General features: G+C 45.4%; 1 protein-coding gene across 5 annotated transcripts in view; it reads right to left on the bottom strand.

Annotated features, from left to right (window-relative positions):
* Nucleotides 1-26,394, bottom strand: part of ANKRD6 (ankyrin repeat domain 6) — a 751,904-nt gene that overhangs the window by 31,262 nt on the left and 694,248 nt on the right. For 4 of the 5 annotated variants that reach the window (XM_069235495.1, XM_069235494.1, XM_069235496.1 and 1 more), the window contains one exon: nt 18,465-18,578. In XM_069235495.1, coding sequence (XP_069091596.1) covers nt 18,465-18,578 — 114 coding nt within the window. Of the gene's footprint in view, nt 1-8,607; nt 9,681-18,464; nt 18,579-26,394 lie in introns of those variants that run through there. The other variant, XM_069235497.1, reaches the window with a different exon arrangement.

Below are 26,394 nucleotides of genomic sequence, written 5' to 3'. Positions count from 1 at the left end.
CAGCAACATTGTGGCTAAATATCCTGGGAGTGTACATGACGCATTCATCTTCCGTCACTGCACCATCAACCAACACTTCCAGGATGGACGGTATGGCAATGGACTACTTGTTGGTAAGGACAAAAATCTACTTATATACTCACTGCACAGAAACCCTCTAGGATAAACAACCCATACACCACAATAGCAACACCTAGACAGGAACACACTGAGGTACTCACATCACTAGCCATGTTTCACAAGTCACCATTGAACCTCTCACACCTTGGAATTTACTCCACAGCTTAGTGTGAAGACATTCACGACTGTGGTTGCCTAAATGTCCCCTTTCAAATTGGAAGTCTCACAATAACCTGTACACTAATACAATGCATAACTTTTAAGGGATGGGATGGCCTGGGTATGTTCAATTGAACGTTTCTAATACCCTTTCATGTTTCAACTCTGCATGGAACTATCATCACACCCCCAGTGAGGACACACGGACACCTGTGTCACAAGTCACAATGCAAGGGAGGGCACACTGTACTTGAGAAACCGATACATCCTGCTGACAAACAGTTAGCCAACAAACACCTGCTCAGCCAAGGAAAAAAAACAATGCCAAAGTTTCCACCAACAACCATAGGTTGTCACATAAGTACACAAAATAGTCACAGACAACACAACACAACTACTTCCATCAAAGATACGTACAACAGTGCCTCCTACATCTAATTGATACCATTCTGTGTTTCTCTTTCAGCTGATCAGGGGTATGGCATCCAGCCTTGGCTAATGACACCATACGGGAACCCAAATACTGCTGCTGAGCGGGCATACAATGACGCCCACAAGAGGACACGCAGCATTGTGGAGCGGACCTTTGGGATCCTAAAGTCAAGGTTCCGCTGCCTTGACATCACAGGTGGAAGCCTATTATACTCCCCAGAGATGGTCTGCAAGATCATATGCACTTGTGCCATATTACACAATATTTGTGTAAAAAGGAACATTCCCCTCCTTGAACCGGACACAGACATGCCTGAGGATGATGATGAGGAGGATGCTGGCCTGCAACAGGAGGGGGAACAACCTAACGCCGCAGCAGGAGTGCGTAGGCGCCAACAGCTTGTGAACAATTTTTTTACTTAAGTTATTATAATCACTTGTATTCCACACTTGTAAATAAACACAGATAACAAACACCACATCATGCTTTGGCCTATTCATTTCTGACCACCTTTAGTTTGAAATTGCTGAAGATGAATGTCGTCTCATTGATCAAGAATGCCATTAAAATTCATCACACCAAAAATAAACATCACAACTGTATGCACAGAGGGTAGGATGTGACATGTTACATTACCATACGCAGAGCCCAACAAGAGTACAAGTGTGACAATTACACATGCCGGATCCAAACAACTGAAACAGTCTCTCATCCAGCTCAAAATTGGAGATCATTTGAAAGTCACATCACACGTGTTCAGAGACAGGGTGGGACCATCCATGTGTACGTGAACATGTCATCAATGGCATCTCTCAAGTGTATGATGTGAGCAATACACAATAGCAACAACATCAGCTGCCACTAACTCAGGAGGAGACCTTGAAGTTACAGTGACAACATACACACAGACAGGTCATAGTGGATCCACATTCCCACACACATGTACACATATGTCATACAACCAACCTAATATTTGAAAGTAGACCATCACAGTTGTGTCCCAGTTTGAACCTAGCAGGAAGATTGTAACATGACACTAAACCAGTTGATGCAGAAAGGGACAAAGACAACCAAAAAAATCTTCGCATTATCACATCGTGAACGCTGAGAGGCTTGCAAACTTAGTCATATGAAAATGGTATGCAACTTAGCTCCAAATCATCATTACTGCAAACGTCAAATGGGCTAATGAGATGAATGAATGGTCAACAGTCATTCATACCATATGGCCTTACATTAGCACGCTGCTGCAGGTTTGCCATGATATAATAAAAATACTCCATGGATACAGTAGCTATTCTGGATGGTCAAATCCTAGGGTGCTGGGGGCCTAAGTCCACCTCTACCGCCCCCAAAACATACAAGAATCATGTACTTGTGAACTAAACACATGCATAAGGCACATGTGTGGCCTCCATGTCACAAGTCCTACACAAATATGAAACACAAAACATAATGGGACATGGTCAGCCCCATAAAAACTGAAAGTGACTCTCCCACTCCCTGTTAGGAGTACAGATAAAAGCATCCCCATCATAAAGGTGGGCACATTTTGGAGACGGAATACATAATGTTATCCCAGGCATCATTTCAAAATAGCCATCAGCAATTACACCAAATATGTTGTCAAATATGGTCAATACATTAGTTAAAGTATCCCAAACATTACAGTGTGAAGGCCGTCTATACATAAAAGTACGGACATGTGTCATATACAAACACAAATGTGTCTCACATCGCACCATTTGACCATGACAAATCACCTTTCCAAAGCTAAACACATGAAGACATTAGGATAAATGTGCTCCATATTCTACGCATACAGCATGGCCTTCATAATTTGTTCACGTACATGAGTGCACACAATGCTGAGTCAGATACAAATGTATCCAAAAGTGTCTTGATATTTTGCCTTCAAAATATAATTAACATCCACAATATTTTTGACTCTGCATCATGTGCACTACTGTACGTGTAAAAAAAACGACGCCCATGATGTATGCGTGGTAAAATTGACGCTACATGGACAATATGTTGGTCATTTCATGTACATTATTAATTATTAATATTCATATCATATTTTTTCACTCCGCATCATGTGCACCACTGTACGTGTAAAAAAAACGACGCCCATGATGTATGCGTGGTAAAATTGACGCTACATGGACAATATGTTGGTCATTTCATGTACATTATTAATTATTAATATTCATATCATATTTTTTCACTCCGCATCATGTGCACCACTGTACGTGTAAAAAAAACGACGCCCATGATGTATGCGTGGTAAAATTGACGCTACATGGACAATATGTTGGTCATTTCATGTACATTATTAATTATTAATATTCATATCATATTTTTTCACTCCGCATCATGTAAAAACGACGCCCATAATGTATGCGTGGTAAAATTGACGCTACATGGACAATATGTTGGTCATTTCATGTACATTATTAATATTCATATCATATTTTTTCACTCCGCATCATGTGCACTGTAATGCGTCAAAAAAAAATGACGCACAACTGTGTATGCGTGAAAATATGACGCATAACGGGAAAATAAAAACTGCGGCCATTTTATGCAGGAAGTGATGTAATAGGATATCCTGTTTACAAAATCTGTACTGGGAGTTAACTTTCACTTTCACTTTGCAGTCTCAGATTTATCTAGACTGTGTGGTTGTGTGAAAGGTGTTGTCCTGTGTTTTACTGCTTTTGTGTCCTGTGTGCCTTGTATTTTGTCTTAGTGTCAATCTATTATTGTTGTATAACATTGTCTCAGTCTGTTTAGTGTTATTTTGTCTATACCTGTGATAGTTTGTATTGTCTGTGGGAGTCTGTTGTGGGTAGCATAGTTTGGGGGGTTAGTTGGGCTATTTTTCTCCTTCTTCTTTTTCTTTCACACCTCTACCTTTCCACATTTCCCCCTTTTTATTTCATATTTTTTTGGTACATTCTTAGTCCTCTCAATATGTCAGGTAGGCCTCGCCTGTCCAGGATGGGGGAAGACGAATTGGGGGGGTTCATATGGCTCGTAAGCCATTTCCTCCCACTAATGCTGGAAGCTGGGGGCCGTGTGATACAGGGGTATCACACGGAGGCGAGGAAAATCCGGTGGGAGAAGGTGCGCCATCACCTGGTCCGGGTCTATGGGAGTCTCAGGAATGTACACCAACTCAAGCACCGCTGGGCAGATCTGATCACCAGGGAACAGGACCTGCTGGACCACCTGGGACTCCGGATTGGTGGCCATGTTGGTGAGTAAAAAACAATTAAATGGGAATGACAGAAATCGGTGTGTGAACATGTGATGATTGTTAGCCAATCTGCAAAATAAGTAGCTGACTGTGTGTAATGCCAGGGAAACCTAGGCCCATGGTTATACACATTAATCACCATTTTTGCAACACATGTACACGCAATGACAGCTTTATAAATTCAACATCTATTTGTATTATGCTAAGTCGCCCCCTCTCTGCGTCACAAAATGTTTCAAATGCTGCGCTACAAAGGTATACATATGTGTCCTAATGTGTATTTGTTGCAGAATGTGTATGAAGACCTATGCTACCAGTCCGATGGCTCATTTTTGCAAAACATACCAGATGCCTGTAGCTGCATGTAATGTAGTGTTGCATTTGTGTCAGAAAAGCAACATGTGAACGGCCCTATTTGTACTCCACTGGTCATAAATGGCCAGTGAGTACGTCATGTAGAAACAACATACCTACATATGCAGACACCATAGCTAGACAGAAAATTGGAAACACATGATGATGCTATACATGTGTGTTGCCGTCACGTCACATGAAGTTAGTCATGTTGTTCACACATATGTCACATGTGTGTCTGGTTGCTGTCTGTTGACCCTGTCCAAATAGCCTGTTTAATTGTGAGTGGTCATGTAGTCCTCATGGAACCAGTTTTGAAATGTCTCTCGGGGATGCACATGCTGAGATGTATGGATAACATTATTGTTGGGGCATACTAATGGAGGATTAACTTGGACGACACATGACTGTCCTGACCACTGCATGAGTGTAGTAGGGTGTTACTGGAGCCGGAGACTCATCCAATGATAATGTTGAATACAAAGTGATCCATGCAGGATGAGCATGTGTGAAAGTCTATCATTACCATGTCATATTCACACAGTGTCATTGTAACAGAAATCATTTGTCCGTTCACACAGTCTGAGTATAATCTTTGTTTCATGCTTTACAGGTGGACCAGCCCCGTACACCGTGGGAGAGGTGGCCCATTTTGACGACCCCGATACCTACAGTGAGTGTCGCCTGAGTGCTATTTACATTGTTTGGTAATGACGCATGATGGATTACTGTGTGTTCAAGAGAATTCATGATTTGATGTGCTGGCCGTTCATTGGCTTTGTTCTTTTAGTGTGATATCAAATTTGAATAATGTTTCTGCAAAGCAATACGTTGTCATCTCTCAGATTGAGGGGCTGTAGCCCATTCAATTAGGGCGGAAATTGGGAATGGTATGACTCATTTGGAATACACTGGTCAATGTTAGACTTGGTCAAGGACTTGCCATGAACTGAGTCTGCATATCAGACTGACAGTCTCCCAGATAGCTTAGGCACATGGCTTTGATGACAAGTGCTTCTTCCTAGTTGAGGATGGACTGTGTACACTGTAGGTTGGATCTTCCGTGGGCATGTACTTCCACAAGGTGAACTCGAAGTGTGTGTGACTTGAGTGCAATGCCCTAGGTGTTCAGTTGAATCATGTGAATGGGTGTACTACCTCCCCTGTGTGTGTTGTTAAACATGCCTCACTAATAGTATGTTATGTTGGGCTAAGTCATAACATTTTGACATGTGTGGACCTGGGATGTGACAAGGTTGGGCTGACTACAACGTGTTGCTAGCCCTTCATAGGTGTTGTGTGTGAAGGCACATAATTGTTGAACTTTCTGTACACTCCTGGGTGTGCATTGAACATGGGATTGTTGGTTGTTCTTCCCACACCACCCACAAAAACTGGGATGTTACTGTGAAACCGGGTACCTAGGACTGTAGCAACCAGTATGTTACACGTACTTAACACCTTTTGTGACTTGAGTTAGTACCTTGGGCCAGAGTGAGAAAAATGTCTACACGTTGCAAATGGCATAAATATATGTGTGGGATTTGCAAACGTCTGTTTCCTATTCCAAAATGTATTTGGTGGTCATGTACATATGAGGAAAATGCTTTTCAAAATGGATATAATAAAGGGTTTTACCAGACCTACTTGCAAATCACAGTGGTAGGCAATCCCATTTGCAACCGAGTACGTGGTTGCAAAGTGAGTAGCTGTTATCATCCACTTGAAGTGGATGGTAACCACCTTGCTGACTGGAAGGGGTCCTCATTGTAAAGCTTCACCTTTGTGAGTGGACTAAAATAATCCTGCGCAAAACAGCCAGTGGTCTAAGGGACCAATAATTAGCGTGAAATTTTCCAAGTACAATTGTTGTGATTTAAAAATAATTGCAGATCATTTTCCTTTCCGGTAAACGGCCTACACTTGGGGAAAAATAACTTGCTTAATTTAAAAACAGTCACGTCTATGGAGTTCTGCTGGTCCCAGCAGGCCTCCATCCCCGTGAGTGCCCATGTTGCTAAGGTGGGGCAACTTGGAACCCACATCAGTGATGTTCATGAGGTGGGTTTTAGGGACCCCATAGCAACTCGCAGACGGTGTCAGAGACACCGTTCTGCTTTGCAAATTGCTAGTTGATATTCCTAAATTCCTACATCTGACACCTAGTGTGGACATATGATTCTGGGCCAGGGGTGCAATCTTAGCACACAACTAATTAAAAATGCTATTGAGTGAGGAGTGTGAGTGTTATCACATAGAATGACATATGTACTGAAGTCAATATGCGGAAGAGCTGGTGCCATAATGTCAAATGCCTTAGGTATGATTTGGATGAGTAGTTTAGGGTGATGTCATCCATCATGTAGAGACATGGATATGCTAGGTGTGATATGACCTTAGGTATGCATGATTCACATGTACTTCCTCTGAGCATTTCCGTGAACTATGTTGTAACAATTGCTGCATACAATATATTTATAGTAATGGACAAATGAGCCATTGTGGGATTCAACCCACTGTAAATTAAATGCTCAATATTTCCCTTTTCTCTTCACAGCTGCAAACCTGAGTGCCGCAGAGCGCAACCATTTTGAGCGCAGGGCAATGAGGTACAGGCACATCCTGCAGGTGCAGTGTGGGTATCGGAGGATGGCCCGCAGATACAATTCCGATCGGGCCTCCGGGGCGTGGTATGCCACACCACAGGCTCCACCAACGGTGCCACCTACAACCACCGCCACTACAACCACCAGGTCTGCCCAAGGGGACCCAGCGACGGACCAGGCATCTTCCTCAAGACCTGGACCCAGCCGTGTGTTGGGAGCAGGGCTGTCCCGTGGCCACTCCACTCCAGCAACAACCTCCACCTCCACCGGCACGCAGACCAGCAGTGACCCTCCGATTGACCCTGCAGCCTTCCAGGCATTGTCTAGAAAACTGGACAGGTTAATTCGCAAGGTGGACAACCTGACGGAGGACATGGCTGAGGTTAAGGAGAAGGTGTGCTCCATCCGGCGCACACTTCGGAGGGCAAATCTTTAGTCATTTTGCCCTCCTGAACTTTTACCCCTCCCCTCTCACCTCTTTCCTCTTTTCATACTGTTAGTTGGGTTTGGGGGGTTAGTTATAGGATAAGTATAGGTAATTAGCTTAGTTAGTGTTAGGTAAGAGGGTGGGGGGTCCTTATTCTTTCTATCTAATATTTTTGTGTGGGTGGGGGGCAATGTTGGGATTCCTGTTTAATAAAAAAAATATATATATATATAAAAAGAAAAAAATATATGTTTGTTTAGGATAGTATAGTATGTGTGTAGGTTAGTAAGTGTTGTCCTGCATGTGTCTTGTCTCTCAATGGTGGGTGGGGGGTTGATGTTTAGATCGTTTCGTTACATGTGTAGAGTAAGTTTAGCTTAGGTTAGTTAGGGACAGTTGTGGGTTAGTAGTAGTCTGGTTAGATTAGTGTAGGTTTACCTTTCCCTTATTTGCCTCTTTTATTACTACTCTTAAATAAAAAATTTGTTAACCCTTTACCTGATGCGTTAGGTGCTACCTTTTCATGGCCTTGACATCAGTGTAGCAGAAAGTTTAAGTATGACATTTGTGTTCCATGCTCGCTATCCCCAGGCTTATGAGGTTTAACATGCCAGCTACCCGTGTGCTAACTTGGTAAGTATCCACCATGTTGGAGAGCCACCATTGGTAGTGTGCATTGATCATCAAGGTTTGGGGTTGGTATGTATCCTACTTCACAAAGAGTGCTTCCAGACTTGTTATTGTAGGTAAATAGATAGGTCGGACAGCATTGTGAAGTTCAGGGAGAGCTTTATAGATGATGATTTGTTCACACTCTTGTCTTGTTGCTGTCATTGCTGGCCTACATCATGTGTGTACTGATTCAGCATTAATTTCCTTCATGGAAGTATACGCCGTAAGGGTGATTGATGCTGTGTAATTTGTTTATCATTCCTTTCATTCTACAGCATAATTTCAAATTTTAGTATTGCATGGTGCCTACATTTCTCAGCCACCATTAGTTGTGTAGAATAGCTATAGATAGTGCATCATTCTGTCCAACACAGCATGATTGTGTGTGCTTAGTCCCTTCATCAGTTATTTTCCTCAGTATAGTAAAGCTATGATGCAATCCTGGCCACTGCACAGATGTTTCAGTATACATGAAATCAGGACAGTAGTATAGAGAATCGACATGGTTGCCACACAGCCACTTTGGAGTTATCTACTGCACAGTTGAATTTGGAAATGACACAGAGACACAATAGGTGTGCAAGTGATATTTATTTATAGGTGGTGTTGTGCAAAATGTCCATTCACCATGTTTGCTGACTCCTTTTTGGTGCATTATTACATGGTGATCCTACAGAAGGGGTGTGGATGATGCTCCTGACATGCTGGGGTGATGTCACAGACAGTGCAGAGGAACATGAAATGCCAAATGGTAGGAGAGAAACATTCACTGGCAAGGTGGACAAGTCATACAGTGGATTGCCGAACAGTCATTGAGGTTAGTTGTAGTGCGACTGGCATGTGTCAAAACGTAGGACCTTGGTCAGAGTAGGGCATGGTGCAGGGACTAGGGCTTCCGGGTACTCTTGCGTGTGAATGTTATCTGTTCCATGTCTTCTTCTTCTGATGTGTGTGTTGCCTGGTGTGTCCTTGTTGTTGTTGGTTGTGAAGGGGCAACACACACCTCAGTGTTAGAAGACATGGAGGCAGACATCCCGGGGGCTGATCCCTGTTGAGTAAGGAAGGGCAGTACTGCAGCAAGGAGGGCCTGCTGGTTTTTCAGAATGGCAGCCACATCCCGATGGTAGGCAGCCAGGTCGGCCCTGAGGGGTTCTATGTTGCATTCGTGCACACGTTGAGTGGCTTGCAGTTTGAGTTGTTGTGTCAACTGGATGACAGCTGTGCCAATTTCCTTCAGTGTTTTTGAAATGTCCTCCAAGAGCAAATTTCTGGCTTGCATTGCAGCGGCCTGATCAGCAGTTGACAACATGCACGAACGCACCCCCTCAAGGCTGGCTGCCATAGTTTGCATCCCCACCCGCACCTCCTTGGCCAGCTCCCGCTGGACCCCAACGACAGTTCTTTCGAAGCTGGTGCCAGTGTCGTCAGAGTCCTCAGCTGTGTTGGAGCTGGCAGGTCTTACAATTGGGGTGGCGGGTGGTTCTACTGTGGTGGCTGCTTGTTCTGTGCTCCTCCTTGTGACTGAAGGTGGGGTTTGGAGGCTTTCAAGGACCATGTCAATGGTCTCTTGTGGGAGGTTGATGGTCTCGTCATCCATGTCATCAGGGAACTCATGGACAGGCAGATCAGCAGGAGATCCGTGTTCCTCTGCAATGAAACAGGGTACAATTAGTGTGTCTGTGTTGTGACAATTTTGCACTAAGATACAAGCCTTTGGATGCCTTAACATTGTACTCTGTGTTTGTCTAGCTATCTGCTGTCCGTCATAGGGCATTGTTGTAGGCCTATGGCCCACCTGTGTGTCACATGTTTGATATTGATCTTTCAGACATGTCTGCCAGGTCGCCTCTAGCTGTTGCTTTGTAATTATTTAGGAATAGGCGTTTTTTTCTCCTACTCCTCACTCGGTGTTTCACTATTGTCATGGAGGGACATTTTGTAGGGTGGGCTCTCATTATCCAACATGTTATTCTTGGCTTTCTAGGCAGCAGGATAGCTAATGGAGTGGGGGACTAAGTTTGACCCACTTGTAAATAACTCTGTCACCCAGATATTCAATTTAGCTAAGACTAACTAGCAGTGCCTCTGGTCTCCCACATCAAAGGAATGTTTACACATCCGAGCGCATGACATCTTTGGAACTTCTCAGGGAAGTGGTGGTCACTCAGGTCCTACACATTTCTATCTTTTCCGGTATGTTCCCATACACAAATGACAAAGACAGTATTAGTTTGATATGTAGTTTCATTGGACAACTGACTTGTAGGAATTTAGGTGTGAGCCCCAATTACACAAACAATACACACTGTTAGAATTGAAATAGTCCGCAGGAGAGTAATACATTAGTACACAGCTTTCATGGTGCCCAACATTTTCTACTCTCCCTCTGCATGTTCTATGTATAGCACAGCATGTTAAGTTTGGAGGTTGCCTGTCAGAATCACAGGGGAGACATCATCCCTCATATCAGAGGAATGGGCTAGGATCTGGTTGTGCATCAGCAGCAAGGCAGGCAGCATCTAGTTATTATTTTCTGTTTGGAAACTCCCCCATGCGTGTCTTGGGACAAGGAAGTGAATGTAAAAGACATATGTCATGGTGATGACAAAGTTTCCCTACGCAGGAATGCCAAACCTTAACCCCTACCACATCTATCAGCAACGTACCAGACGATATCCTTGACTGGGGCACAGAGTGAATATGTTCTGGCAAACTCCAGTGCAGAAGTGTGATTTGGCTAATTGACAACACCTTAGGACTGACTATTTGCTACATTAACTGATAGGAAGGGCAATGAGAATCATTTAGTGCAAATTGCTCTGAGGCACTTAGATGTGAGCAAATGAGTATAAGTACAATCAGGGTAAGATGCACAAAGGCCTCCAGCCTGAGGCGATTGCGCAAAGTATACGTTACACTTACAACACTACACTTTGACTGACTGTGGGTGTTGTGACTGCCCTGGCAGCACACTTGCCTCTCAGGCCCTGCCCCATACACTTTTTATTCACATTGCATGATCTGTACATGTCACGTGGCATTACCTATGCATGTCAATGTTAGGATGTGGTATGGATGTAAACATTCTTGATGTTTTGAGATGATATGTTGGGTGATGTGTATTGAATTGGATTGGCCTGTTTATCGTATGAATGTCCTATTTGTTTGTCCGACTTTGCAGGTGTGTTTCAGTGACCAGTTGCCTGTGTCCCCTCCTCAATGTTGTTGTCTGAGCAGTATGACATTAGTGATGTAGCCTTGTTAGGCAGGCACGTGAGGGACCCTGACGTATGCAGCGTGTGTGTATCGTTAGTGCTGTGTGGCTCCTATTGCTGTTTACTTAGGCTTATGTATGTGTCAGTTATGGACATTCGGCATTTGAGTGTACTGGTACCTTTGTCTTATTTCTAGGAGTAATTGCAGATGTCATCCTCACCCCCTAATTTAGGTATGTATGTTCCAGGGTGGGGTTCCTGCCATTTGGTGCTATAGCTGCACAGAGATGAGAGGTGTTATTGTCAACTGTGGTGGCAGTTAAGTTGCAGTTGTTGTATTTGCTACAGCATTACAGGTAGGGACCTAGTTGATGGGGAATAGATTTTGCAATACAAGTGCCTGGATGTGGATTTGAGGTAGTGTCCTTCCCACCTGTCACTGCTTTCCCTTGGCTCGCTTGTTGTAATTACAGGATGTCCCCGTGGGACTGTTGTTGTTGCTGTATTTTGTCGTGCCCCAGCTTCGGTCAGTACTGGGCATGCCCCCCTGCCATGCCCCTTTCCCCATGCCACTTCATATATGTGCTGACTTACATGCATTGTGTAGTAGGTATCCCCCCCCTGCTTACAGTCCCCATTATTGTATTATGATTCCCCATGCGACTTACCCTGCATGTGCGTAGTGTCGTGGTAGTCTGCGCTGTCCAGTCCTTGAATCCCTGTGACGATCTCCTCCGGGATGACGGCTGCGACCATCTCCTCCATGTGGTCCAGGGCCTCCTGTTGTGCTGGACTCCCCCCTCCAGTCTGCATTGCTGCCTTCCTGTTCCTGGCCATTTTCTCTTTGGTCCTACGTTTGCAGTCATGCCAGCGTTTCTTACACTCGGTGACTGTCCGGCGTTCTTCAGCCACACTGTTAATCTTGTCCACAATTTGTTTCCAGATGGCCTCTCTCCTACTGAGTGGCAATTTAGAGGTGATGAAAAGTTGGTGCTGGTGTTCCGTCACCTCTTTCACCAGGATTTCCTGCTCCTCTGCACTGAAGCGACACTTTCTTTTTTTTAAAAAAATTTCCTGGTTCCTGTATGCTTCCTCCTGGCTGGTTCCTGGTCTGCTCTCATCCTCCTGGGGTCTGTTGGGGCATCTAGGATCCATTTTGGGTCTCCTCTCCTGAAAGGGCAGTTTTCGCGCAAAAATGTGATGCAATTGCGTGAAAAAAAACGGCGTTTTCACGATTGCGCTGTCGTAAATCGACCCACAGTGATGTGCGTCGCATTTACGTTGGTTTCCTTTACGACAGACGGACGCTGTCTGCGTCACGAAATAATGACTCCCACCTGTTGGTTGCGCCGCCGTACGTCAAAGTATAAATTTGACGCCCGCATGGCGCATCCAAATGGCGTTAGACGGCGCAAATTTTTTTGGCGCAAAATTGCGTTAGAGCAGTTTTGCGTCAAAAAGTATAAATATGGCCCGCAGTTTTAGAAACAAATAATAACTAAAGCATATGGCTTTAATGGCACAGTACATGTGCTAGGCAGCTGCCTGTAGAACATTTTAGAGTCAATTTTAGGTTTAACAATCATCACAGGAAAATAAGATGTTTATGGATACCAAAAAAGATTACAACTTGCTGTTAATTGTAACCTGAAGACATTCAGGCAAATCTCATGAATATGCCATTTGATGGGTCTTACCTGTTTGGGGGCAAAGCTTATTCAGCCTTGGAATGTTTCAAGACAGGCAGAGAAACCACCCGATCACTAGGACTAGCATCTCAAGCCCAGGATTTTAAAAAGCAATACAGAATGTTTCAGCTCAATCCAAAGGGGTTCATCTTTCGCCAGCGCTGGCCCTCCCAGTCTAATTCTTAGGCAGCACAGAGGCTGAGACAAGCCCAAAGGCAGATGGGACCTGCAACCCTCTTTCTCCTCCATGTTCTTATACCCACCATTGAGAAAGATGCTTTAGTTCCCTATTAAAGAAACACAAGCAGCCAATTGGAGTATGTGTAGTGTCCTTCCTGTAGGATGGACCCTACAGATTATAAAAAGGAGGTATGTACTGCCTTTCCCTTGAACTTTTACCTGAGCAAGGAAAAATGTCAAGATGCTGTCTATGGCTGCTGGAAGCAGTCGACTATGTTGTGTCCTTCAACTTGCAGGACACACATTTCTACATACTGATCTTGCAGTCGCTCAGGAGGCACCTGCATTTTGCAGTAGGTTCCACCCATTACATAGTTTGTGGTGCTCCTGTCTGATAGAGACTTCTAGCTGCAGATTCCTTACCTTAGAATATTCCCTAGGCGTCAGGCTGGATCCAGACTTTTATTTTTAGCAGTACCTCTGCATGCCAGTAGGTGATGTAATCTGCACTGGAAATTACATGCATAGTACCTACACAGACGCCACCCTGGTGTGCTGAAGTCAATGCTTTCCTCTCCGCACTAAATAGCACTGATCTGTGAAGAGCTACCCTGGGTCGTCTTTTTTACTTCCTTTTTCCTGACTTTTGTCAAACTTTTTTTTCCAGCAGATTCTCTCTCCTGGTGCAACAGAATGTCCCCAAATAAACTAGCTGTTTTCATATCATGTAGTGCCTATCACAGGCTGATGTCTGTGACAAACCCACACTTGGTTTGATTGTGGTGCTTGCAGAGGAACAAAGGCTCCAAGACCTGCGAGAACTGCCATGCACCCGAAGGTGATGAGGGAACACTCCCTAATGCTCCTCATTGTCCAACCCCACAATGCTCAATATCCTGCGGCCGTTTGCGGAGTCACACCTGGTGGGCATAGTCCCGCTTGAAGTCGCCGGGTAAGTCCCAACGTAAAATGAAATCTAAGTCAAAGAGGTCTTCCAATAAGGCGCGGAAGCTTTGGCACTCCAAGCTTTTCACTTCACCGGAGCCTGAGTCATGGTCCACTCCTCACTTTGTTGACTTTCCCCGATCAACTATGGCCCAGCTGAAAGAATTATATGAGGCTGTGTTTCTCATATTTGGGCAGCCGAGCCCCTTTGGAGCGCCTATTGGCCACATTGGTTTGGAAGGGGCCCTCATTGGACCCTCGCCAGAAGGTTTGCCCTCAGCACCAATTGGGCCCTATGAATCCAGTGTTTGATCTAGAGCAGAGCCACCTGCTATACCAATACCTTCCTCAACACCTGCTCCAGTTTCGACACCCCACAGTTGCACCATCCCGTTAGTAATTTCTGACTCTGATATGAAGCCGGACAGGAGTTGTCTGACACCGGTTCTAGTGCCCACCAGGACCATGGCCTTCGGATCAGAGCCTGTGCCTTTTGCCTTTTGCCTTTGACAGGCCTGGAAAGGGAGACAAAATGGAGGGATTTCAGGGCCCTTATGTATACTAGCATCCCCTAGATGATACTGAGGACTACTGGTAAAAAGAACTAGCAGAGGCCAGTGGCTTAGACACCTTACTGTACACTGGCTTCGGTTCTCCTCCTAATGTGTCTACGGAGGAGGAAGCCTCATTTGCTTTGGCGGTGCAAATGGTAGCTGAGGTCTTGGAACCTTGGAATGTCTTGACAGGTACTTCAGCCGGAAATCAGACCTTATGCACCGTTACTCCCTTTTAATGAAGCCCTTACTGAGGTCCTACTCAGGGCCTGGTCCAAGCCCTGAAAAGGGGCTCCTGTGCACAGGTCAACTGCCAGCTGCCACCGCCCTGCTCCTGTGAACCCCAGTTTCCTTACCCAGTACCCCACCCTGGAGAGCTTCGTGGTCCAAAGCTCCATCTCTAGAGTCATCCCTGGTACATTCTCTACCGCTACACTGGATAGGGAATCCAAGAGGATGGATACCTTTGGTAGAGGATGTTTTCTTCCACCAGCCTTGCACTGTGGTCGGTCAACACTGCATGCCATTTGGGCCGATATTCTCATACGATCTTGGATTCAGTTGGGCAAGTGCTGTCAAACATCTTGGAGGAGACTCGAGCCATACTCTCCAAAGTATTGCTGACAGGGAAGACACAGCAAAGTTCACCATACAATGCACACTTGACACAACCGACTCACTGAGAAGAGTGATTTCATCGTTGGTTCCCCTTCAGCACCACACCTAGCTGAGAACCACAGTTTTTTCAGAGGATGTCCAAGCCTCGATAATGGGCATGGCCAAGCTTTGATGATGGGGAACAGAAGGTAGACTCACCACTGGAGCACTGCAAGGACAGCTACGGCGAGGTTCTTGACCTTCTCTATGGCTCCTTGTCACCCCAGTCTGTTTCCTACTCTTTCGTGCCATGGATGGGGCACATCCTATAGACCATGTGGGACAGACAGACGGAGGTCGGGCCAGTCCACCTTCCCCTGGCAGCCACAGCCTCTAAACCCCATTAGTCTGCCCTCCGACCATCATGGGCATCTAGAGGGGGGGAAGGATATGCCATCACCTGCACCACAGGAGATCAGTTACTTTAGACCATTGGGTTTTACAGATCATCCATAGCGTCTATTCCATCCCCTTTGTGACCACCTCTACACCCAGGCCACCGACATATGACCGGCTGATGGGTGACCACTTCTCCTTGCTTCGTCAGGAAGTAATGGCCCTCTTGGCCGAGGGAGACATTGAGAGGGTGCCAGCATCAGAAGTAGGTTCTGGTTGCTATTCCCCCTACTTTCTGGCACCTAAAAAGGACATATCCTCTGCCCTGTCCTAGACCTGTACCTCAATTTCTCCCTGAAAAAGAAGAAATTAAAAATGCTCATGCTTCTCAAGTTCTGTCTGCCCTGGACCAAAGAAACTGGATGGTAGTGCTGGACTTCCAGGAAACATACTTCTACATCCCTGTTCTGCCTGCCAAAAGACATTACCTGCAGTTCAGCGGGGCCAAGACCACTTTCAGTTTGCTGTGCTCCCCTTTAGCTTAACCAGCGCCCCTCAGGTGTTCACCACAGTGATAGCGGTGGTTGCAGCTCATATGCGGAGGTCAGGGGGTCCAGTCTTCTCCTACCTCAAGGATTGGCTATTAAAGGTGGGCTCGCCACAGGCAGTTCTCTCACCTCCAGACTGTGGCGAACCTTCTGCAGTCACCGAGGTTCACTTTCAATGTGCTAAAGTCACAGCTGACTCCAGCTCAGACACACTCTTTCATCAGAGCTGTTCTGGGCACAGTGCAGTGTCGGACAGTACCTTCTGCTAACCTCTCTCTCTGTACTGCTACTTATACATTAGAACTTTAGTTGGGCAACAGAGGAGCTGTATATATATTTATATAATCAATAAAAGCATGTTGAGGTTTGACAAGAGGATCAGATGATCGTTTTTCTTCACGTGTTGGGCTCAGATGACAATTCAGGTTGTTCTACCTCTTTTCCTATTAGAGACTGGTTGAACTCCTATCATAAGTGGAGGAGTCCTATTCCAGATCCTGGTTCCTTTATGTAGAATGACATGGCGTTACTCTAATGTACCATTTGCTTTTCAGTTTGGCTATATCAAGACTCTGTGTGAAGCACTACCACAGAGATGTTGTCTTTATTTATTTATTTTGCCACAGAGGGCAGTGTCTCCGCGGTTACTTTTTTGTAGTTGACACTACAATTCTTGGTAATCCATGGATGTTCTGGCGTAATCTATTTTAATGTGCTGCATGCTCAATATGTGTTGCATATAGCAAGATTAGAGACAGGGCTGCTGGTGAAAGATCCCATGCAAATTTAAATCTTTTGCACACTGCTGCATTTCAACAGCACCACAAATGGCCAAAGGAGGGTGCTACATTGTAAGAAATTGTTCAAAAATCTGACAAGCTAGCCAGCAAGAAGAGCACTGCTTCCATCCAGGTCAGAAAATACCAGAGTTTGAAGAGTTCTTCTGATATATGCTTCAGAAAGGTACAGCTTCTTTTTCTGGATTAAGTATAGTTGGTGCCTGTCTGTCAAAGTCTTGCTGGCCATGTGTTCATCTTGACTTCCATTTAAAATGATTAAGGTTCATTAGCCTGGCCTGGAAACTGGTTTATCTTTCAGTTTGTTGGAGATGTGCAATATTTGCCCATTTTCAGCAATCCGGCCTCCCTCCTTATTCTGTGGCCTTCTGCCCATATGCTGGTAAATTATCCCTTCAAGTGCCACAGAGAAGATAATTGTGTCTTCAATTCATATACAAATGTCTTTGGATCATGCTGCTTTGCCTGGATTTCTGGCATTGCAACCATTTTAAAATACAGGGAAATACTGGGCATTCAGTATATAAATGCAGCACAAAGGTTCCTTGTGAAAAAGTAGAAATAGACAAACCTAAAGCTTTTCCTTTAAAAAAGAAATTATATAACTATATAATTTTAGTGCTTATGCCCTTGATAGAACTAGAGGCGTCTTACAAAACCTCTTCTCTAACAGGCCACATTTCCCAAACCAGGCTCTGACTGAAGACACAGTTCTACCCAAATACAGAATTTGACTGATGTTCTAGGTCATAAGCACATGAACATGTAGTGACATGCTCCAGCTGGCACGTCACACATCCTACCCAAAGATGATGCTAGGGCATAAGCAGCCACCTGTCTGCAACAGTTTCCAGACCAATCCTCCCTAGTAGGAGGTGTTTGTGTTCACCCCAATTACATAAATGGCAGTCCAACTGAACAAACCCTGACTGCTCAAAACAGTAAGAACTTTCATACCAGAATCGCACCCCACCCTTAGCCAATTATTTCCAGTGCCACATACAAATAAAACCTTAATGTCTGCTCACAAATATCGTTAGTGGGGGTATCTGTGGACATTTGATTGCTCAGTCAACTGTGACTGAGTGGAAATCGTAAGGAATTGCAGAAGTTCGTTGGGCAGCATTTCAGATGCTTTTTCAGTTATTACTTTGCTGAGGTGCCTTACAAAATCTAGTATTGACTTAAACCCCATTGTTTCCTTACAATGTAAGCAAGGGTGTGTGCCTACCTCTATTGGAAAAAAAATAGATTCAAGAGCAAGTTAGTGGAAATATTCCGATTTTTCTATCTTGACTCCAGTTCTGACACTAAGGGCCTGATTACGACCTTGGCGGATGGGATACTCCGTCACGTTCACAGTATTACAACCTCCATTGTATTCCATGGAACTTGTAAAACGGCATGCAGGATATCCGTCACGGGTATCTCATCCACCAAGGTCGTAATCAGGCCCTAAGTTCTCAGGCTCCTTTTTATTTAAAAAAGGTGAAGAAAGATTTCGTCCCTACCTGCCGTTTTTCTCCTTCATCTTTTTCCTGTTCTGCGTGCTGCTGTAAGCGTTGAAGACACTCCGCTTTTTCTGCAGACAGCCTTTCGATCATCAGTTTATCTAAAATCCGTAGCTAGAGAGAAACACAAGAAAGATACTTTATGATAACTGGACAACAGAAATGTATCTGTCTCAGACACTTGCATGTTATGGTTGTGAATATGTATTGGAAATTTCTATTGTTCTAAATACCATGGGCGATGAAAGTAAGTTAGTAAACATGGGAAGAAAACCAGTAAGTTAAGCGCAAAGGCAAGGTGTGAGGTTGAAACCCACATTTAGAGCAGACAGATGGGGTCCAATCGAGAGTGCCCATTGGGCATTTTCTGGAGGGACTGGTTGGAGTTAAATGTATTCATATTTTTTGTATTTATTGCATTTATAATATGCCACAGAATCCTTTCTGGCGAGTAGTGTGGTTCTGAGTGGGGTTTCAGATGCTTTAAGAAGGAATAGCTCAGCCCCACTCCTGGTAAAGATGGGGTGTGTGCCCTAGGGTCCCAGGTGTTGTGAGGTAGCTGCTCCAGGGGTTTGATGCAAATCAGGTCAATTTCTGATTTTATATGGTCATAGTCATGATTGCAGCTGTTCTGGTTGGTCCACAGTTGCCTACTGCTGACAATCTATTGGTGGTAAGTGAGCTTGTTTTTCTTTACGACTTTACATATAATGCAGTGGAATGTGATCCGGGATTGATGTGGAGCACACTCAGCTGGTGTATCAAAGGTTACATAAAATCATTGAATTTTAAACTTGTTAGAAATCTTTTGCCCACATTTCTCCCTAACTTTCATGAGTACTAGTTTCTTTCTCAAGAAAAGAAGGTTGGAGCAACTGAGTCAGAGAAATCAAATGGTATTGGATGTCTTTCTTAATGTGTGGAGGGGTTGCGCTCACTCAACAGTTAGCAACTGTTGATGCAAAATCCTATGACTCTCGATGTGGACTGTAAATTAGACTTAGTGATGACTGCTAAGAACTTTACATGAAACTGATTTCCGCGTTGGGCATGAACTGACAATGGCTAATCAATATTGTACTGGTATTTGTATTGTACTTTGCTACTACTTGTGATGCCCAAAACGCTTACTTAATTAGATTTGGAAATATTGTACTCTGAACATATTATTAACAACTATATGGTCTATTATCATAAATGTCAATTCTGTAGGAGCCCATCGCTTTGGCGCCCAGCTAAGCAACTCACTACACTTCATATACTACATCATGGGCCACAACACTGGAGGCACTATTCGTAGACAATACATTGAAAATGTAAAGGTTAAAAGGGGTAAGAGTTAATTTTAAAAAGTCAAGGGTTATTAAAAAAAAATGTTATGCCCAGCAATGCAGTGCCTCTGGCATCGAGTAAGATGATTTAATGCACACCAATAAAAAGCAACATCTATCTATTGGATGATTGAGAGTCAATAGTCTTTGACCACGTATCTGTGGGTCTGGGGTAAGAGGATGAAACAGAGAGACTCCATGCAAGTGGTACTCTGATCGTTTGGGGGACCTATTGAGCAAGAAGGGCCGAATGCTGCTGTCACCAGTAGGTTTTTATTGTTTATGAATCTTCAGGCGACTGTGAAGCTGACCTGGCTTAGGATGTCTAAACAAGTTATTTACTGTTGGTAATGCTCCTTCTGGTGCTACTCTATCTAACCACATGTGATTCTTCACCTTTCTTTATCTCCAGCCTCTTATCTGGATCTAGAAGCTTTCACAACAATGCTTCAGCGCACTGCTTGGTGGAGTCATGCAGCTCCACACTGACTTTATTCCAAGTTGGAAGTGACGGAGCAGAGTTACTTATAAGCACCAGCCGTGCAGGCGACATCATTTTTTTTTCTTGACTCCTACTGCACCCTCGAATGCAGTTGGTGGTATTAGTGTGCAGGTCCCCAATTTGTATTTCTGTAAATTTTTCAAAGGTAGTAAGAGACCACTCCACCGAAGAGAGATCAGCACAGAATCTTGCAGCCACGAGAAAGATTATTACTGAAGGCAAGTGACTTCTTCTGATGAATACTTCTAATCACATAATCATCAATCTAGAATAAATACCAAAGCAGTACCTCCCAAGGCGGAGAGTCTCTGGAGTGGGCTCTCACCACAAAGTCCTGCAGGACTGAATGGGAAAAATGTCCTTTCCATTGGACCTGGTTGTCAAGCTAGTAGTTGTAGAAAAAGTTCCCTCTTTCTTGCATGGTTACCTCCACTTTTTGCCTGATGTCAGTGTGCTTAGACGGTTTTCACTGGGATCCTGCTAACCAGGACTCAAGTGATTGTGCTCTCTCCCCCAAATTTTGTTGCTTTGATACTTCTTACACCCCACAATTGGCATACTGTTGTACCCCTATAAGTCCCAAGTACATGGTACCTAAGTACCCAGGGCACTGGTACACCAGGGGTCCCCCATGGACTGCAGCATGTATTATGCCACACATGGGAGCCAATACAAACTGTGTCTGCAGGCCTCCCATTTGCACTCTGCATGTAAATGTGCATGTACCCTTTCACTGCTGGTCACTACACTAGGTCACTGTAAGTCACCCCTATAGTAGGCCCTTCCAGCCAAAAGGGCAGGGTAGAGATCCGTGTGTATGTGTGAGCACCCCTGCATGAGCAGAGGTGCCCCTAGAAACTCCAGTTCCAATTCCCTGGACTTCGTAAGTGCGAGGAAGCAATTTTACCTGTGTACTTGACACAGGTCACTCGCTACCTGTGGCCCAGCTACATAATGGTAACTCCGAACATAGGCATGGGTTGTATCAAACATGTCGGACACATACCCCAATACTGATGCCAGTATTGGTGGGATGATTCCATGCACTCTGGGGGCTTCTTAGAAGATACCCAGTACTTCTCCTACCAGTCTTTCAGGTGCTGCGTGAAGTCCACGCTGCTGCAGCCCCTCAGACAGGATTCTGCTCTCCTGCTGCTTGACCAGCTCAAGCAGGGGAAGGCAGAACTAAACAATTCCTGTGGGAGAGGGAATACAACCTCCTCTCCTTTGGAAATAGGTGTTACTCTGGCGAGGAGGGATAGCCCCCCTATGCCACCAGTCTGATTTTAAGGGCATATTTGGTTCCTTGATCCCAGTTCTGGCTGCACAAATGAAAGGGGAGTGACCGCTCACCTGTCCATCACCACCACAGGGGTGGTGCCAAGAGCTCTTCCATGTGGCCACTTCATTCTGCCATCTTGGAAACAAGATGTGCAGAGGCCCCTGGGAGCATTTGACTCGTCAGGTTAGGTAGCTGATGTCACTGACCCCCTCTGATAGATGGTCACCTTAGAGAGTGACCAAGCCCCTTTTTGGGCTATTTAGGGACTCCCTTGCGGGTGGGTCCCCAGATTTGTCATGCAAGACTCCACCAGGCCCTCTCTGCAAATTCATCTTCTGCTCCTGGCCACCTGAACTGCTGCTGGACTTCAAAGGAACCGAACAGGACTGCAACGCCTGAGACAACCTCTCCTTGCAACATTGTTTCTGCGGCTCCTGTCAGCAAACTGCAACATTTCCACGGCTGTGCATCCTCTGGGGTCGGCAAGATTTCAGCTGCAACAAAGAAGCAAGAAGGAATGTCCCTTGGAGTGAAGGAGTCACTCCCCTGCATCCGCAGGTACCTAAGGATCTGCTGTCCTCTCCACTTTCGAAGATTCTCCATCACTGGTGGTGGTTCTGAGGGGTCCTATGGGTTCTCTCTGCCTTCTGTCCAACTTGGGAGACAGTGAACCCTTGCCTCTTCCTCCAAGAAAGAACCCCTGTGCACCACAACTGTTGCAGCAACCAAGGCTTGTTGACTCCTGCTCCAAGGGATCTTCAGGCTCCAAGTAGCCCCAGCACTCAACCTCTGCAAGGACAATCTCCTCTCTGGGGCTCCAGCGACGTGGGACTCTTCTACAAGTGTGCTGACTGGGCCTCACTGCGACTTACTGTGTCTGTTGCCAGTGGGTTGCTCGTGGGGGCTCTGACTGCTTCTGCTGGCACTCCTGTCTTCTGTGGGTCAGCCCAGACTCCCCTCCAAGGATCGAGTCCCCAGGACCTTGCAGGTCCTCTTCAGCTCTGCAAATCTCCAACAACTCCAGTTGCATTTGCTTGTGCTTGTTGGTGGTCCCCCTGACCACTGATCCATCTTGCAGGTCCTCTTCAGCTCTGCAAATCTCCAACAACTCCAGTTGCATTTGCTTGTGCTTGTTGATGGTCCCCCTGACCACTGATCCATCTGCAATCCGGAAACCGACGAGGGACAGCTCCTAGGTGACTTCAGGGACTCCTCTGCAGCTCCTGGGCCTCGCATCAATTACTGACGACCTGGATCTTCACTCACAGAAGAGTGGGCATTGCCTCCTGCCTCACCTGAACACACTGTCCCCTTCTGTTGCAGGTCTTCTTCATCTGGAATCCATTGTTGGGATCCACCAGCCAGGTCCTGCTGTTACAATATTCCATTTACGAGTCTACTTGTTAGCCTATGGGACGACCAGGTAACTTACCTCTCCTCTTCTGGTCGCTGGTGATCTTCTAGAAACTTACCTCTTGGGATTCCACTCCCTCCCAGACCTTGGCTATCTACTCCATATCCTCTGGTGGGGAACCCATTCTGGCATTCCACTTTTTTTGGTATATGGTTTGGCCCCCCTATAGGACCCTTGCTATTTTATGCTATTTCCCAATACTTACCAGTGTATATTTTGTTTTACTTACCTCAAGAGGGGGGGTTTACCTATAGTAATCTAGTTTGGTGGTCTTGTAATAATGCACCTTTATTTTTGCAAAACCATGTGGTTTCTTTCATGTGTGATAAGCTACCGTGGGACTACTGTGCTAATGCAAGTGCTTCACACTTGTCCTAGATAAGTCTTGGTTGCTCACCACAGCTACCACTAGAAAGTCCTGGCTATCTAGACACTGTATCCCTATCTAATAAGGGTTGCCTGAAGCCAATATAAGGCGTAATGCCATATGTTTCCACCACACACTGGGACAGCCTTGTTCAGTGGTGCTTTGTGGATGTGTGCAGCGACACCCATGTGGAGGTCTGACAGATGTCAAGGACAGGCACTCCGTGTGCCAAACCAGTGATGGCGGAATGGGCCTTCAGTCATTCTAGTGACTGCTTTTTAGCCAATGTAGAGCTGATCTTTGCACTACAGTTTCACAAAAAGGTAATCTTCTTTGGTGTGACTGATGTAAAAGCTTTAAGTCCTTTTGGGGTCCAACTGATGGAGCATCTCCACTTTCTAGGGGTGAGGCAGAGCAAAGACTATTGAGAGGGGGAAGAAGTGCCTTACATGAAAAGGAGTCCAGACTGACTCACTGGGAAAGGCCAGGAATATGCCTTATTTATCCAATACAGGGCATTCCTGTCTTTTCCCACTGCGCTGGTGCCCTTTTGGCAGACTAGCACCAATACAGGTACCCTTGCACCATGGTGCAAGGGTGCCTCCATTGCATGCAGAATTGTTTTTGTGCAGGAAGGGAACTTCCTGCACAAAATAACCTTGAGAGGGGTTTTCCTCTTTCTATGTGTGCTGCAGAAAGCAGCATACACAGAAAAAGGCAAAATACAAGGAGAAATAAAGATATTTCTCCTCGTTACACCTCTGCTGGGGATGCATATCTTTTTGGAACATTCCCAGGTTTACAAGTTCTTGTAAATGTGGAAATGCGTCAGTGTTGCATGGGAACAACCATGGAAAAGCCTCCCTGACGCAGTCATGAAACGCAGTGATTTGCGCTGCATTACATTATTTGAGATTTACGAAGCCATGGAGGGCCAAGCAAGGTGGTCTTGCATTGTTTCATAAATCTAACCCTAAGGTTTGTGTCGCTCTTGCACCACGTTGCGTGGCGCAAGAGCGATGCAAATCAGGCCATAAATATGGCCCATAGTATTGGATAGTTGCACCAAAAGAGCCTGGAACTCACTCATGCGATTAACTAAGGTGATCACAAGGAGGAAGACCACCTTTAGAGTCCATAGACACAACTTGCAGTTATGAATTTGCTCAAAGGGCGTGCACATGAGAAATGTCAGGATCAAATTAAGGTCCCAATGTGGCATCGCAGACAGTTTTAGACGGAACATGTGTTTCAAATCTTTAATAAAATGCATCACAACGAGTGATTTAAACAAAGATGGTTGGTCTGTTAAATGCAAGAAAGCTGGAAGGGCCAACAAATAACTCTTTATTGTGACTAATACAAGTCCTCACTGGGCCAAAGACAAAAATACAATAAAACCTCCAGCAGTTTGGCTTGAACAAGAGTGTGTTTCGAAATGTTGTGTTTCGAAATTCACACCAGGCCACAAATTGGTTCCAACGCCTCGCGTAAATGGACTTTTTAGAGAGGCGCCTGGCAGTGAGGATGCTATCCACAAGCTCCAGTGATAGATTGAACATGGTCAACTGTAGCCACTCAATGTCCATGCATAAAGGTGTAGAATACGTGCTGCTGCAAAAGCAGCAAACTGTAGCCTGATCTCAGGACAGATGTTCATGTCTAGAATTTCTGGGTATCGTACTCGCCTGATCCAATTGGTAGCAGCTAGTATGACTTTGGCGTTGTCATTCCTGATCTTCTTCAGAATGCTGGGCAGGAGTGGCCTAGGCAGAAAGGCATACAGGAGTCCAATGCTCCACTATAGCTTGAATGTGTCTCCTAAACAGAGAATTCTTGGGAACTCCAACAAGAAGAAGTTTTGACACTGCAAATACTCGACAGTGGTGAAAACATCCGCCCCAGGCTCCCCACACTGCTGGAAGATGCCCTGCACCACCTCTGGATGCAGCCAATGTTTGTGATCTGCTGGCTGAGCTTGTCCACCCTGGCATGTAAAGATCCTGCCAGGTGGTTCACCATATAGGAAACGCCCTGACTCTTTGCCTTGCTTGATGCAATACCACACGGGGGTGGTGCTGTCTGTGAGAGCCTTCCCTTGATGGACAGCAGGAAGGTCCTCAGTGCCAAGCGGATGGCCTGCTGCTCCGACAGGTTTATGTAGAGCTGGGTTTTTGCCAGAGAGTCCTCTGATCTCCAACTCCCCCAGATGACCTCTCCAGCCCAGCAGGGACACATCTTTCACCACTGTCACCTCGAGGTGGGGAAGGACAACATGTCTCTCTCTGGTCAGGTTACAGTCGAGCAGCCACTACTGCTGATATCATGCAATCCTGTGAAGCTGGTCCCCCTAAATCTTCCAATCCCACTGAGTGCCCGCATATACCACCTGGCGAAGTTGATAAGAACAAACAATGCTGAGGCCAGCAGGCCAAGAAGCTCTAGAGCTGTATGCATTGAAATCCAGGAATGAGGCTGAAACATCAGAATCATAGCCCAAATGTCCTGGACTTATTGCAATGGAGAAAAGGCCCTGCACTGCTGCATGTCCAGAACAGCTCCTATGAATGGAAGCTTCAGCAAAGGAGCCAGGTGTGACTTTACCTCATTGATCGAGATCCCAATGATGTCAGGAGATTCAAAGTTGTCTGGAGGTGGTCTCTGACCAAAAGTGGCATGCCCACCTTTAACACCAGTTGCCAAGGTAGGAAAAAACTGGTATCCCCAATCCACGACGATGGGCTGCGACCACTGCCATCACTTTTGTGAACACCTGTGGGATGCTAATAAGAGCACAGCAAACTAAAAGAGTTCCTGGCTGAAATGAGCCACAGATAAAATCAGTGGGACTGCAGGCCGGCACATGAAAGTATTCATCCTGCAGGATCAGGGCAACAATCCAGGTTCCAGGGCAGACAAGACTTGAGCCAGTGAAGGTATTCCGAGGGCGGAGATCTAAAACAGGACAGAGTCCCCTGCCCTTCTTTCACACGAGGAAATAGCAGGAGTAACAAGCAGTCCTTTTTTTCGAATC

Source organism: Pleurodeles waltl, chromosome 5, assembly GCF_031143425.1.
Source record: "Pleurodeles waltl isolate 20211129_DDA chromosome 5, aPleWal1.hap1.20221129, whole genome shotgun sequence".
Lineage (NCBI taxonomy): Eukaryota > Metazoa > Chordata > Amphibia > Caudata > Salamandridae > Pleurodeles > Pleurodeles waltl.
The sequence above is the reverse complement of the archived record's forward strand: the minus strand, read 5'-3'. Positions and strand labels throughout refer to the sequence as shown.